At 44.6% G+C, this 13,700-nt stretch overlaps 1 protein-coding gene across 4 annotated transcripts in view; it reads right to left on the bottom strand.

Annotated features, from left to right (window-relative positions):
* erich2 (glutamate-rich 2) overlaps positions 1–13,700 on the bottom strand; it is a 232,441-nt gene that overhangs the window by 30,060 nt on the left and 188,681 nt on the right. For all 4 annotated transcript variants that reach the window (XM_068035365.1, XM_068035364.1, XM_068035362.1 and 1 more), the window contains one exon: positions 11,025–11,082. In XM_068035365.1, the coding sequence (XP_067891466.1) occupies positions 11,025–11,082 (58 nt within the window). The remainder of the gene's footprint in view (positions 1–11,024; positions 11,083–13,700) is intronic.

Raw genomic sequence — 13,700 nt, forward strand, 5'->3', positions numbered from 1 at the left:
TACTACAGTGACTACACTTCAAAAGTACTTCATTGGCTGTGAAGTGCTTTGACACCAGGGGTCATTAAAAGCGTAATGTAAATGCAAGTCTTTTTTTTCACTAACCCTGTATCAGGAAGAAGCTCTCAAAATTCTGGGAAGGCAGGCCAAAGAGGAAGATTGAGATGGAGAAGTAGGAGGCCAACTACAAGTTCAGGATTGGTTGCCATTCATCTTCCTCATCCTGTTCTCTCATTCACTAAATTCCATCAATGCAGATATTGAAGGTATTAACCATGTCAGTGCTTCTGAAAGCTATATGTGAACTCTATTCACGAGGACACCACAACAAACTGCCTTCCTCTTTTCTTTCACTTGGTGTGCCATAAGAATACAAGGTAGGCCCCACGACAGATGATCTTGCCAGCACTTCACACGTACACATGCACGCACTGTCACTCATTCTCTCCCTCCCAATCACCAGAACAGATACATGCATCCGAGAAGAATTTTGAAAACGAGTTGGGGAAGTGGACTGAATGAGATACATAGCATGAATGATCAGGAGCAGATTGCTGTGGGACAGATGGGGAAGGAAGCTGCTATCCAGAGGGCCAGCTTGCCTGCTGCTTTGTTTGATAAGCCTTCACTGGACTTGCTTATAAAAAGAACATCAAGCATTTGTACAGTCGTTAGAGAATGTGCCAAACACTTTGTGGCAGATGGCAACTCAGTGAAAGAGTCCACTAGTCACATAGTGCTGCCTTGTGTGATGATTCTGCAACACTGCAGTCCACCATGGAGTATGTGGCAAACTCCAAGAATATCTGCCTCAGAATCCCCATTATCAGGGGCCCTAAGGGTAAAGATGCTTCTTGGAGTTGCCACATACTCCATGGTGGACTTCAGTGTTGCAGAATCATCATACAAGGCAGCACTACGTGACTAGTGGACTCTTTCACAGAGTTGCCATCTGCCACATAGTGTTTGGCACATTCTCTAATGACTGTACCAATGCTTGATACTCATACTCCTGCCATAGACGCCTGAGGTTATCTCTTCTGATCTCTACATAATTGGGGATCTGTCACAGAGAACTTAGACAGAAGGTTTAACTGATCTCACTATTAGGTCTACTAACTTTTTTGATCAGCGGCTGTGATAAGGCAATGTCCAGTAGCTGAAATGAGCAAATGATGGTGCTCTCTCTGCAGGATGCTGACACATGCAGGCACTTCCATTAGTCCCATTTCAGGCTTCCGCATATGGCAGTAAACGTTTGTGGCAGACTGCCCATGCAGAAATAGAAGAGGGAAGCTGGCAGGGTCACCTTAATCCGAAGAGGCTTCAATGTGCACACAGCAGCTTATCATCTCAAGCATTCTTTCTACTCAGATACAATGTAGAAGTTCAAGGTTAGGATTCAAGCAATTGGTCCTGAAATTATATGGGCCTGCAAAGCAAGTACGTCAGGATTACTGTCATTTGGTATTTCGATACATCTGGTCTCACCAGGCATACCAACGCTGAACCTGATTGGCAAGATCAGAGAGGAAGATCCTCCTCCCGTTCCCCGATAGAAATATTACAACGGCCAGGATTAATTTGCATCAATGTGAATTTTTCTATTTTCCATATAAACCAACTTTATGACCTCTTAGTGAGATTTCTAATTTAGATCCAAACTAGACAGCTTTATACTGTGGACTCACGTCCATGATTAACAGGGTTGAGAGCACTAACAGGGGCGGCACAGTGGCGCAGTGGTTAGCACCGCAGCCTCACAGCTCTAGCGACCCGGGTTCAATTCTGGGTACTGCCTGTGTGGAGTTTGCAAGTTCTCCCTGTGTCTGCGTGGGTTTCCTCCGGGTGCTCCGGTTTCCTCCCACATGCCAAAGACTTGCAGGTTGATAGGTTAATTGGCCATTATAAATTGCCCCTAGTGTAGGTAGGTGGTAGGGAAATATAGGGACAGGTGGGGATGTGGTAGGAATATGGAATTAGTGTAGGATTAGTATAAATGGGTGGTTGATGGTCGGCACAGACTTGGTGGGCCGAAGGGCCTGTTTCAGTGCTGTATCTCTAAATTAAACATAAACTAAAAGTCATTTAATAAGGAACCATTATAGCTCGCAATGACAAAAAATTACATCCTTTCGGCCTGAGCTCCAGCGATGAAAGAATGGCATGCTACCTTCCATAATAAAACTTCCATGAGAGCCCCAATTTTCTAGTCCAGCATGTATGAACCCATGAATGCTACAGGAAGAGGGACAGGCCTGGCCCGATTTTGTGACCTAGATCCCACCTTCTTAGCAGAATAGGCTTTCTGCATGTGAAAAACACAGGTACAATAACCTAGTGATTATGGAGCTGGACTAACAACTCAGAGGCCATGGCCAGAATTTTCCGGGCCTTTTGGGGTTGGGGCTGGGAAGCAGGAAAGCTGGCAAATTGGCACAGGAAGGTGTCGGGGGTTGTGCCCAATGTCTTCCTGTTGCCCTACTATTTTGCCAGTGACGGGAAAGTTGGCAGCTCGGACGCCTACTAGGAGGCCAATTGTGCCATTTAAGTGTCCATTTAAGTGTCACTTCTCGCATTTGTTTTGCCCACATCAGAAGGGCCCACCGCTGTGTGGGAAGACCGGCCAGTGAAACCTAGCGGCTCCCAGTGGGCTCCAGGGGGTGGCCTTCCTTTAGGGACACACCATGGCTCACAGAGGCTGCTGAGCCGCCGGCCCTCCGATTGGGTCGGCAGCTCTTGGAAGTCGCGCCATCATCCTTAATTGGATGGCAACCCTGAAGATGGCCTCTTAATTTGCCACTGATGGCAATTTCCCACCCCAGGTTCCAGCACCCGCTGTCTCCAGAAAATTCAGCTTCATGAGTTCAAATGCCACCATGATAAAGTGTGAAACTGAATTCAATAGGGGTAATTCTTGTCTTGATCAACTATGATCTTATTGAATGATGGATCAGGCTTGAGGGGCCGAATGGCTGACTCCTGCTCCTATTTCGTAGAGTCATAACGGCACAGAAGGAGGCGATTCAGCCCATCAAGTCCATGCCGAATTTTATGTCTTCATGTCTCTTTGATTTTATATCTTCTACACTTGGATGGTAAACCGATGGGGAGCAATGCTCACCTTTTATAAAAAGCATTTGATTTTCCATTTAAATTTCATTGAGGTTTCTATCTGCTCCGATTTGCCCCGACAGTTTACCATTCAAGTGATGAGGACAAAATTTACCTCCCAATAAAACTGGTTATGTGTGTGCTAGCATCAGAAAATGACTGTGAAAGCTCAACTGGTTCACTAATGATCTTCAGGGAAGGGATCCTGCTGCCTTCTACCTGATCTGGCCTATGTGTGACTCCAGTCTCATACTATGTGATTGACTCTTAATGCACAAAGGGCGATTAGGGATGGGCAATAAATAGTGTCTTGCAAGTATAACCCACATTCCAAGTACAAATTTTAAAAATGGCTTCAGTGCTGGTTGATTGCCAATAGACAAAGACAGTAGCACTTAATGTGTTCCAGATTTGGAGATGCAGGACATTGTTTGGAACTGATTTCCATAGGGGAGGCTCCAACATTCAGCCATGATATATTTGTAAGCATTGATGACGGTTTCCTTCTTCAGGGTAGAATGTTGATCCACCCTTCCCAAAGCACCAGAGCCCCAGCTGTTTGTGAAGATATCGCCTAGTGAGTAAATACTGTATGCCAGTTCAACCAGGCCTTGAAAAAAATTAAAGAAATGACTAGCATTTAGAAGCAAATGAGGCAGAAGCTGTATAGCATCAGAAGTATATATGCATATTTCTCTTTCATACAAGATGTAGTCCTAATGTAACTGATAATTGCTACAACCATTGGAAAGCAGCTGTATTGTCCCCTTGATGCCAACATTTTAATTCTACAAAGGCTGCATAACACACTGACATGGGGACATGATTTTCATCTACAGAGCCCTTGATAGGTCCTCAAAAGAGAATTGGCAGGAAAAGCAGCATGCAAGTTGTTGGGAGAAGTCTTGGCTATGAGTGTTAGTTCCATTCCTCAGTCAAAAATTGACATAGAACATAGAACAGTACAGCACAGGCCAGGCCCTTCGGCCCACGATGTTGTGCCGAACCTTTAACCTACTCTAAGATCAAACTAACTACCTACCCTTCATTCTACTATCATCCATGTACCTATCCAAGAGTCGCTTAAATGCCCCTAATGTATCTGCTTCTACTACCACGCACCCACCACTCTCTGTGTAAAGAACCTACCTCTGACATCTCCCCGAAACCTTCCTCCAATCACCTTAAAATTATGCCCCCTGGTGATAGCCCTTTCCACCCTGGGAAAAAGTCTCTGACTATCCACTCTATCTATGCCTCTCATCATCTTGTACCCCTCTATCAAGTCACCTCTCATCCTTCTTCGCTCCAATGAGAAAAGCCCTAGCTCCCTCAGTCTTTCTTTGTAAGACATGCCCTCCAGTCCAGGCAGCATCCTGGTAAATCTCCTCTGCACCCTCTCTAAAGCTTCCACATCCTTCCTATAATGAGGCGACCAGAACTGAACACAATATTCCAAGTGTGGTCGAACCAGGGCCTTATAGAGCTGCAGCATAACCTCGCAGCTCTTAAACTCAATCCCCCTGTTTATGAAAGCCAACAACCATATGCCTTCTTAACAACCCTATCAACTTGGGTGGCAACTTTGAGCGATCTATGGACATGGACCCCAAGATCCCTCTGTTCCTCCACACTACCAAGAATCCTGTCTTTAAGCCTGTATTCCGCATTCAAATTCGACCTTCCAAAATGAATCACTTCACACTTTTCCAGGTTGAACTCCATCTGCCACTTCTCAGCCCAGCTCTGCATCCTGTCAATGTCCTGTTGCAACCTACAACAGCCTTCCACACTATCCACAACTCCAGCAACCTTCGTGTCATCGGCAAACTTGCTAACCCAGCCTTCCACTTCCTCATCCAAGTCATTTATAAAAATCACAAAGAGCAGAGGTCCCAGAACAGATCCTTGTGGAACACCACTGGTCACCGAGCTCCATGCTGAATACTTTCCATCTACTACCACCCTCTGACTTCTATGGGCCAGCCAATTTTGTATCCAGACAGCCAACCTTCCCTGAATCCCATGCCTCCTTACTTTCTGAATGAGCCTACCATGGGGAACCTTATCAAACGCCTTGCTAAAATCCATATACACCACATCCACTGCTCTTCCTTCATCAATGTGTTTTGTCACATCTTCAAAGAATTCAATAAGGCTTGTGAGGCATGACCTGCCCCTCACAATGCCATGCTGACTGTCTCTAATCAAACCATGCTTTTCCAAATAATCATAAATCCTGTCTCTCAGAATCCTCTCCAATAATTTGCCCACTATCGATGTAGGACTGACTGGTCTATAATTCCCAGGGTTATCCCTATTCCCTTTCTTGAACAAGGGAACAACATTTGCCACCCTCCAATCATCCGGTACTACTCCAGTGGACAGTGAAGATGCAAAGATCATCGCCAAAGGCGCAGCAATCTCTTCCCTCGCTTCCCGTAATATCCTTGGGTATATCCCGTCTGGCCCCGGGGACTTATCTATCCTCATGTCCTTCAGAATTTCCAGCACATCCTCCTTCTTAACCTCAACCTGTCCGAGCATATCAGCCTGTTCCACGCTGTCCTCACAAACGACCAGGTCCCTCTCACTAGTGAATACTGAAGCAAAGTATTCATTTAGGACCTCCCCTACCTCCTCTGACTCCAGGCACAAGTTCCCTCCACTCTCCCTGATCGGCCCTACCCTCACTCTGGCCATCCTCTTGTTCCTCACATAAGTGTAGAACGCCTTGGGATTTTCCTTAATCCTACCCGCCAAGACTTTTTCATGTCCCCTTCTAGCTCTCCTAAGTCCATTCTTCAGTTCCTTCCTGGCTACCTTGTAACCCTCTAGAGCCCTGTCTGATCCTTGCTTCCTCAACCTTAAGTAAGCTTCCTTCTTCCTCTTGACTAGCTGTTCCACATCTCTTGTCATCCAAGGTTCCTTCACCCTAACATCCCTTCCCTGCCTCATCTGGACAAACCTATCCAGCAGTCGCAGCAAGTGCTCCCTAAACAACCTCCACATTTCTGTCGTGCATTTCCCTGAGAACATCTGTTCCCAAATTATGCTCCCCAGTTCCTGCCTAATAGCATTGTAATTCCCCCTCCCCCAATTAAATATTTTCCCATCCCATCTGCTCCTGTCCCTCTCCATGACTATAGTAAATGTCAGGGAGTTATGATCACTATCACCGAAATGCTCTCCCACCGAAAGATCTGCCACCTGGCCTGGTTCGTTGCCAAGCACCAAGTCCACCATAGTCTCCCCTCTAAACGGCCTATCTACATATTGAGTGAGAAAACCTTCCTGGACACACCTGACAAAAACTGCTCCATCCAAACTATTTGCACTAAGGAGGTTCCAATCAATATTAGGGAAGTTGAAGTCACCCATGACAACAACCCTGTTACTTCTGTACCTTTCCAAAATCTGCCTCCCAATCTGTTCCTCCATGTCTCTGTTGCTATTGGGGGGTCTATAGAAAACTCCCAACAAAGTGACTGCTCCTTTCCTGTTTCTGACTTCCACCCATAATGACTCAGTAGACAAACCCTCCTCGACGACCTCCCTTTCTGCAGCTGTGATACTATCCCTGATTAACAATGCCACTCCCCCACCTCTTTTACCTCCCTCCCTATTCCTTTTGAAACATCTAAACCCTGGAACATCCAACATCCATTCCTGCCCCTGTGATATCCACGTCTCCGTAATGGCCACAACATCGTAGCTCCAAGTACTGATCCATGCTCTAAGTTCATCACCCTTATTCCTGACACTTCTTGCGTTAAAATAGACACACTTCAACCCATCATACTGGCTGCAACTTTGCCCTGTCAACTGTCTAACCTTCCTCACAGACTCTCTGCACTCGGTATCTGCCTGTTCAACAGTTACCCCATCCACTGATCCGTGGCTCCAGTTCCCATCCCCCTGCCAAACTAGTTTAAACCCTCCCGAAGAGCTCTAGCAAACCTCCCGCCCAGGATATTGGTGCCCCTCCAGTTCAGATGCAACCCGTCCTTCTTGTACAGGTCCCACCTTCCCCAGAAGGTATCCCAATGATCCACATATCTGAATCCCTCCCTCCTACACCAGTTCTGTAGCCACGTGTTCAGCTGCACTCGCTCCCTGTTTCTAGCCTCACCAGCACGTGGCACCGGTAACAATCCCGAGATTACTACTCTGCGTGTCCTGCCTTTCAGCTTCCAACCTAACTCCCTATATTCGCTTTTCAGGTCCTCATCCCTTTTCCTAGCTATGTCATTGGTACCGATATGTACCACGACCTCTGGCTGCTCCCCCTCCTCCTTAAGAATACTGTGGACTCGATCCGAGACATCCCTGACCCTGGCACCTGGGAGGCAACATACCATCCGGGAGTCTCGTTCGCGACCACAGAATCTCCTGTCTGTTCCTCTAACCATTGAATCTCCTATCGCTATCGCTCTCCTATTCTCTCCCCTTCCCTTCTGAGCCACTGAGCCACGCTCAGTGCCAGAGACCTGGCCACTGTGGCTTTCCTCTGTTAGGTCATCCCCCCAACCGTATCCAAAACGGTATACGTATTATTGAGGGGAACGGCCACAGGGGATCCCTGCACTGTGCGCCTATTCCCTTTCCCTCCCCTGACGGTCACCCAGCTACCTTTATCCTGTAACTTAGGTGTCACTACTTCCCTATAACTGCTCGCTATCACCCCCTCAGCATCCTGAATGATCTGAAGTTCATCCAGCTCCAGCTCCAGTTCCCTAACGCGGTCTGTGAGGAGCTGGAGTTGGGTGCACTTCTCACAGGTGAAGTCAGCAGGGACACAAGTGGTGACCCTCACCTCCCACATCCTGCAAGAGGAGCGTGCAACTGCCTTAGCTTCCATCCCCTCCGCACTAAATTGACAACAGAGCTTAAAAAAAAAAGGAAAACCTTACCTTACCAAACCCTCCACACAAGAGTCCTTTTTTTTTGGTTAGAGGAGGAGGATGGGTGGGAGACACTACACGTGTAGTGTTTCGGGTTTCGCCATTGCCCGAATATATAGGTTTACTTACCCAGCAGTCTCCTTGTCCGCCGAAACAAAAGGTAAGTTATTTTAAACTGAAACATGTTACATCAATATGGCTGTTATAGGTCAAGGTTGCCCACAACCAAAGGGAGATATCAAGGACAGGAGGTGGGTCAGTTCTACTGAAGCAACTGATGATATATGAGGAGGTTAGACAGCAATCACCCTATGTGGAAGGGAAGTTTGGATTGAGGTGGCACCATCGTGTAAAATCCCACACTTGCTACAATCTTTCATATTGTTACAGCCTTGCTGATTCTCACAGCAGGACCTATTTTATTGCTGATCTGCATGAAGCACGAAAATCACATCACCTGATCTGTCTTGGAAGCCACCCGCCAGTCAAAGTTGTTTCATGGTCAAGTGCAACAACCATGGTACAATGATTCCTTTACAATTCCTCTTACTTTCTAGGAACTGGAAGATAAGGAGGATTTCCAGAGAGTTCTTAGCAGGATGTTTGTACTTGAGGCAGGTGGCACAAACTCACCATTACCAAGATAACGGGACCACAGAACCCCCTGGACCCGCTTGGTCATGTCACATGAGACTTGATGAGTGAGGTCACTTTCCAGGTATGGATTGAGCCCTAAGGTTATGGTATATGGTTGGCCCAGCAGAAAAATCATCTCGAAAGGTTGGAAATAAAATGATCACATGCATAGTCACAGATGGCACAACTTGCATGCCAACCTGGATGTCAGTAAGTGACTGTGCATCACAAGTAAGTTGTTGTAAAATGACTTGAGGGGTTAGGGCCTTGAAAGATATGACTGTGACAAAGTCAGCTTCTACATGTACGTTGACAACACTCACCTCTACATGTCCATCGCCTCTGTGTTGTTAGAATACTTGTCTGACATCCAGTCTTCGATTAACTACAATTTTCTGCAGTTAAGTAATGGGGATGACCAAATCTGTTAGCCGTCACAAATTCTGTGCCCTTGCCATTTATTCCACTCAACGCTCCAGCCACTTTCTTAGGTTTAATCAGATTGTTTGCAATCTTAGGATCCTTTTCGACTCTGATCTGAGCTTCTGACCCAATATACTTGTCTACAAAGACTGCCCACTTCTACCTCTCTAACATTGCCCACCTCTGCCTCTGTTTCAGCCCATCTACTGCTGAAATACATAGCAAAGCTTTTATCACTTACAGACTCAACAATGTTCTCACAGCTGGTCTCCTGTCCTTCACCCTCTGTAAACCTCAGCTCATCAAAATATATGCTGCACATGTCCTGTCATGCACCAAGTCTTGCCCATCCATTACCCCTGTGCTTGTTAACCTACATAGGATCCTGGTCCCAATATTTCTAATTTAAAATTCTCATCTTTGTGTTCAAATCATTTCATAGCATCACCCCTGCATGTCTCTGCAACTTCCTCCAGGCTTAAAGCCATCTAGGCCCCATGCACTGGAATTCCTATTTGAAACATCTTCACCTTTCCACCTCCCTTCCTCAGGCACTCCTTGAAACATATATCTTATGACCAAGCTTTTGGTGACCCCTCCTAATTAACTCATTTGACTCAGTGCCTATTTTTCTCTGATTATGCCTCTGTGAAGTACTCAAGGATGTTTTTCTACATTAAAGGTGCTATATAAATGTAAGTTGTTGTTGCTGTTCATATAACACGCAGACATCATATGTTGTTATAGACAAACAAATCCTTAGAATATTGTGTGCTTCTGAGCTGCAATCTGAAACTGACAAACATGCTGCAATCTGCAAAATTTCTGTCACCAAATCACTGAATCACCCATTATGAAGAATCTATTTATTCAGAATACTTCCCCATTTTAAAGAATACCCCAATTTTACAATAATTTTAATGCTTTGCAAAAAAAGGTCAATTTTCTTACCTTGAAGTTGAGATATCTCCCTATTAGTCCATTGTAGTGTCATCACCACAAACAACATACTAGAGTTACTCAAAAGGAAACAATGGTACTGGTGATTTTGGATTGATCCAAGTATTGCACTGGAGCTGAGAAACCATGTTACTGACTAGGAAATTTTACACTGTTAAATTACTCTCCAGTTGATGCAAAGTAACAGACAGCCCTGTTGTTTTCCATATAGCTGCTCGGGATACATGGGGTCACCACATCAATGATGTCACCAGAGCAGGGTTAAATTGCAGAACATTTATTTACTTCTTCAAGAAACTCAAAATATGGCCATGATCGTACAGCATCTTCATAGATGTTAATGCACTCTGAAGTCTGAAATATTATTTGGCATGTATTTCATAATGGCTCACTAATTTTACATCTATTTTTCACAAACAGCAAGTGAATGTACAGAGTAATGGTAGAAATTAAATCTCACCTTGATTTTACTCACCACAGAGCCCTCACTAAGAACAATAAAATGAATAAAAACAGACCATATTAACCCTATTAGCTAACTGATGTTTGCCCAGTCAGTAATCTGATTCTGATCTGCTCAGGGTTTGAAGATGAGTGAGTTTCCCCTCGCCAAGCCAAGCTTCCTCCCCACATCTAGCTGGCTGGCTGACTGTCTCAAATAAAACAGATTATCTATCCTTCCCATTTGGGGTATGAGTTAAAAGAGTACATCACTTGCAATTTTCAAGGTGAATTCAGGCCATCCTGGCTAATCAGCCTGAGAAAAGAAAACTGGCCCTCATTACATCAGTTGTGGTTTTTACAAAATTTAACTTCAATACACAATTTCAATTCATGCATCATGTGGCCTTTTGTTTTAAACTGACATGAATATATTTTGTTTTAATGTGCTTAAACATAATTTAAACTTACAATTCATTCCATGAAGAAAAGGCAATCAAAATTTCTAAAACATGAGAAATACCCAAAAGTAATTTTTGTACTTACTCATTTGACAAAGCTTACTTGACAACTTGTATTCTCGATCCATTATTGCCTTCAAGAACTATGAAAACAAAAACACAATAAAAGCATTATATTATGAAGAAATCTAATGACAGCTGTGATTTTAGGAAACATTACTGGTCCTTTCAATTGGATCAACCAACACATAAGGTGAAATTTTTCACATGATTTTGAGGTGCTAATGAGATGAGCAGCAGTAAAAAATTATAAAGCATACAATGAAATTACAAACCTATTAATATTACTTCAATTCTCAAAAATAATTGAATTATCAGGAGTAAATTCAATCATTATACAACAATGATGTTGCAGACAGCAGTTTAAAATGGGTTCAGAAAGGGAAAAAAATTTCCTCAACATCTTTGAGGAAGTTTTTTAAAATTAATTCATGGGATGTAGGCGTCACTGGCTAGGCCAGCATTTATTGCCCATCCCTAATTGCCCTTGAGGAGGTAGTGGTGAGCTGCCCTCTTGAACCGCTGTAGTCCATGTGAGGTGGGTACACCCACAGTGCTGTTAGGAAGGGAGTTCTAGGATTTTGACCCAACGACAGTGAAGGAACGGTGATATAGTTCCAAGTCAGAATGGTGTGTGACTTGGAGGGGAACTTGCAGGTGGTGGTATTCCCATGCATTTGCTGCCCTTGTCCTTCTAGTTGGTAGAGGTCGCAGCTTTGGAAGGTGCTGTCTAAGGAGCCATGGTGCGTTGCTGCAGTGCATCTTGTAGATGGTACACACTGTTGCCACAGTGCGTCGGTAACATTCATGCCACACAAGTGCCAGGCAATGACCATCTTCAAAAAGGGAGAATCTAACCACCTCCCCTTGACTTTCAACGGCATTACCATTGCTGAATCCCCCACCGTCAACATCCTAGGGGTTACCATTGACCAGAACCTTAACTGGGCCAGCTATATAAATACTGTGGCTACAAGAGCAGGCCAGAGGATGGGAAATCTGCAGCGAGTAACTCACCTCCTGACTCCACAAAGCTTGTCCATCATCTACAAGGCACAAGTAAGGAGTGTGATGGAATACCCTCCACTTGCCTTGATGTGTGCAGCTCCAATAACACCTCAAGAAGCTCCTCACCATCTAGGACAAAGCAGCCCGCTGATTGGCACCCCATCCACCACCTGAAATATTCCACCACCAACGCACAGTGGCAACAGTGTGTAGCATCTACAGGATGCACTGCAGCAACTCGCCAAGCCTCCTTCAACAGCACCTTCCAAACCTGCGACCTCTACCATATAGAAAGACAAGGGCAACAGATGTATTGGAACACCACCAGCTGCAAGTTTCCCTCAAAGTCACACACCATCCTGACTTTGAACTATATTGTATGTCCTTTACTGTCGCTGGGTTAAAAACCTGGAACTCTCTTCCTAACAGCACTGTGGTTGTACCTACAGCCCAAGAACTGCAGTAGTTCAAGAAGGTGGCTCACCACTACCTTCTCAAAGGCAGTTAGGGATGGGCAACAAATGCTGTGCTTGCCAGTGATGCTCGCATTCCAAGAACGAATAAAAAAAAAATCCAGTTTCATTGGGTTGCTTGCTTTTCCAATATTACCGGATTAAAATTAAAATTAACTGCTATTTAAACTTAATAGCACTGCTTTCTTTTCACACCTGATGTGTTGTGGGAGGGAGTGGCGGGGGGGGGGGGGGGGAATTGTGTGATCCCAAAAGCTAATTTATTTTTGACTCTTCTACCACATTACTTTCTTTTTCTAATATGTTTCCAACAAAGCTGCATTGGATCATGCATTACAGGATATCCTTTATCATATCTGCAGAAGATTTGCATGAGTTAAAATGTTTCCTTTGACATTGTGTACCATATCCTGTTTGTGCTTTGAAATGACAACTATGTATGTGTCGTCTTATAATTACAGAAAAGAAACACTCAACAAAAAGTGCACCCCTCAGGCCAGCAGGTGACACTGCAGAACAGCATCACCGCTCCTCAACTGTCAAGAAGTGCTCATTGAATAAAAGGATTACCACAACATACTAATCTTGCTGCATACAATGAAAATATTAATTCTGCAACATTCTATAACTTCAACAACAAACTAAATAATATTGTTAGTTTTGAATGCTGCCCAAGCTACCTCATAGGACTAACAAGTGCTACGCATGTACCCCCTGAACACAGTACACAAAAATAAATATAAAAGGAGTGATTTTCCTTTTAGTTGCACCTGGTCATGCCAATTTCCAAGATACAGTGAAGAAGTGTCAGGTTTCTGCCCCTACTGTGCTGCTTTGAGATCTCACAACATCTTTTGATGGGCAGCACTGGGCCTTCCTTGCAATACAAATGCAGCTGAACCATGTAGGGAGATGGGAAATAACAGGGATTGGTTTCCCCACAGCATATCTCAAGCATGATGTGACTGCTGGGTGTCCAGTTGCTGCCTTAACAGTCCCTAACATTCTTCGAATTTGTTGAAAGAGATGAATTACTAATTTCTCTATGAAGCATATAATAGCTTGAACAGACTTGTGAGCAAACTTGTAGCTCATGGAATAAAAGGGGCGGTAGCAACATGGATACAAAACTGGCTAAGCGACAGGAAACAAAGAGTAGTGGTTAATGGACGTTTTTCGGGCTGGAGGAAGGTTTGTAGTGGAGTTCCCCAGGGATCAGT

Source organism: Heterodontus francisci, chromosome 7 (genome assembly GCF_036365525.1).
Source record: "Heterodontus francisci isolate sHetFra1 chromosome 7, sHetFra1.hap1, whole genome shotgun sequence".
Taxonomy (NCBI): domain Eukaryota; kingdom Metazoa; phylum Chordata; class Chondrichthyes; order Heterodontiformes; family Heterodontidae; genus Heterodontus; species Heterodontus francisci.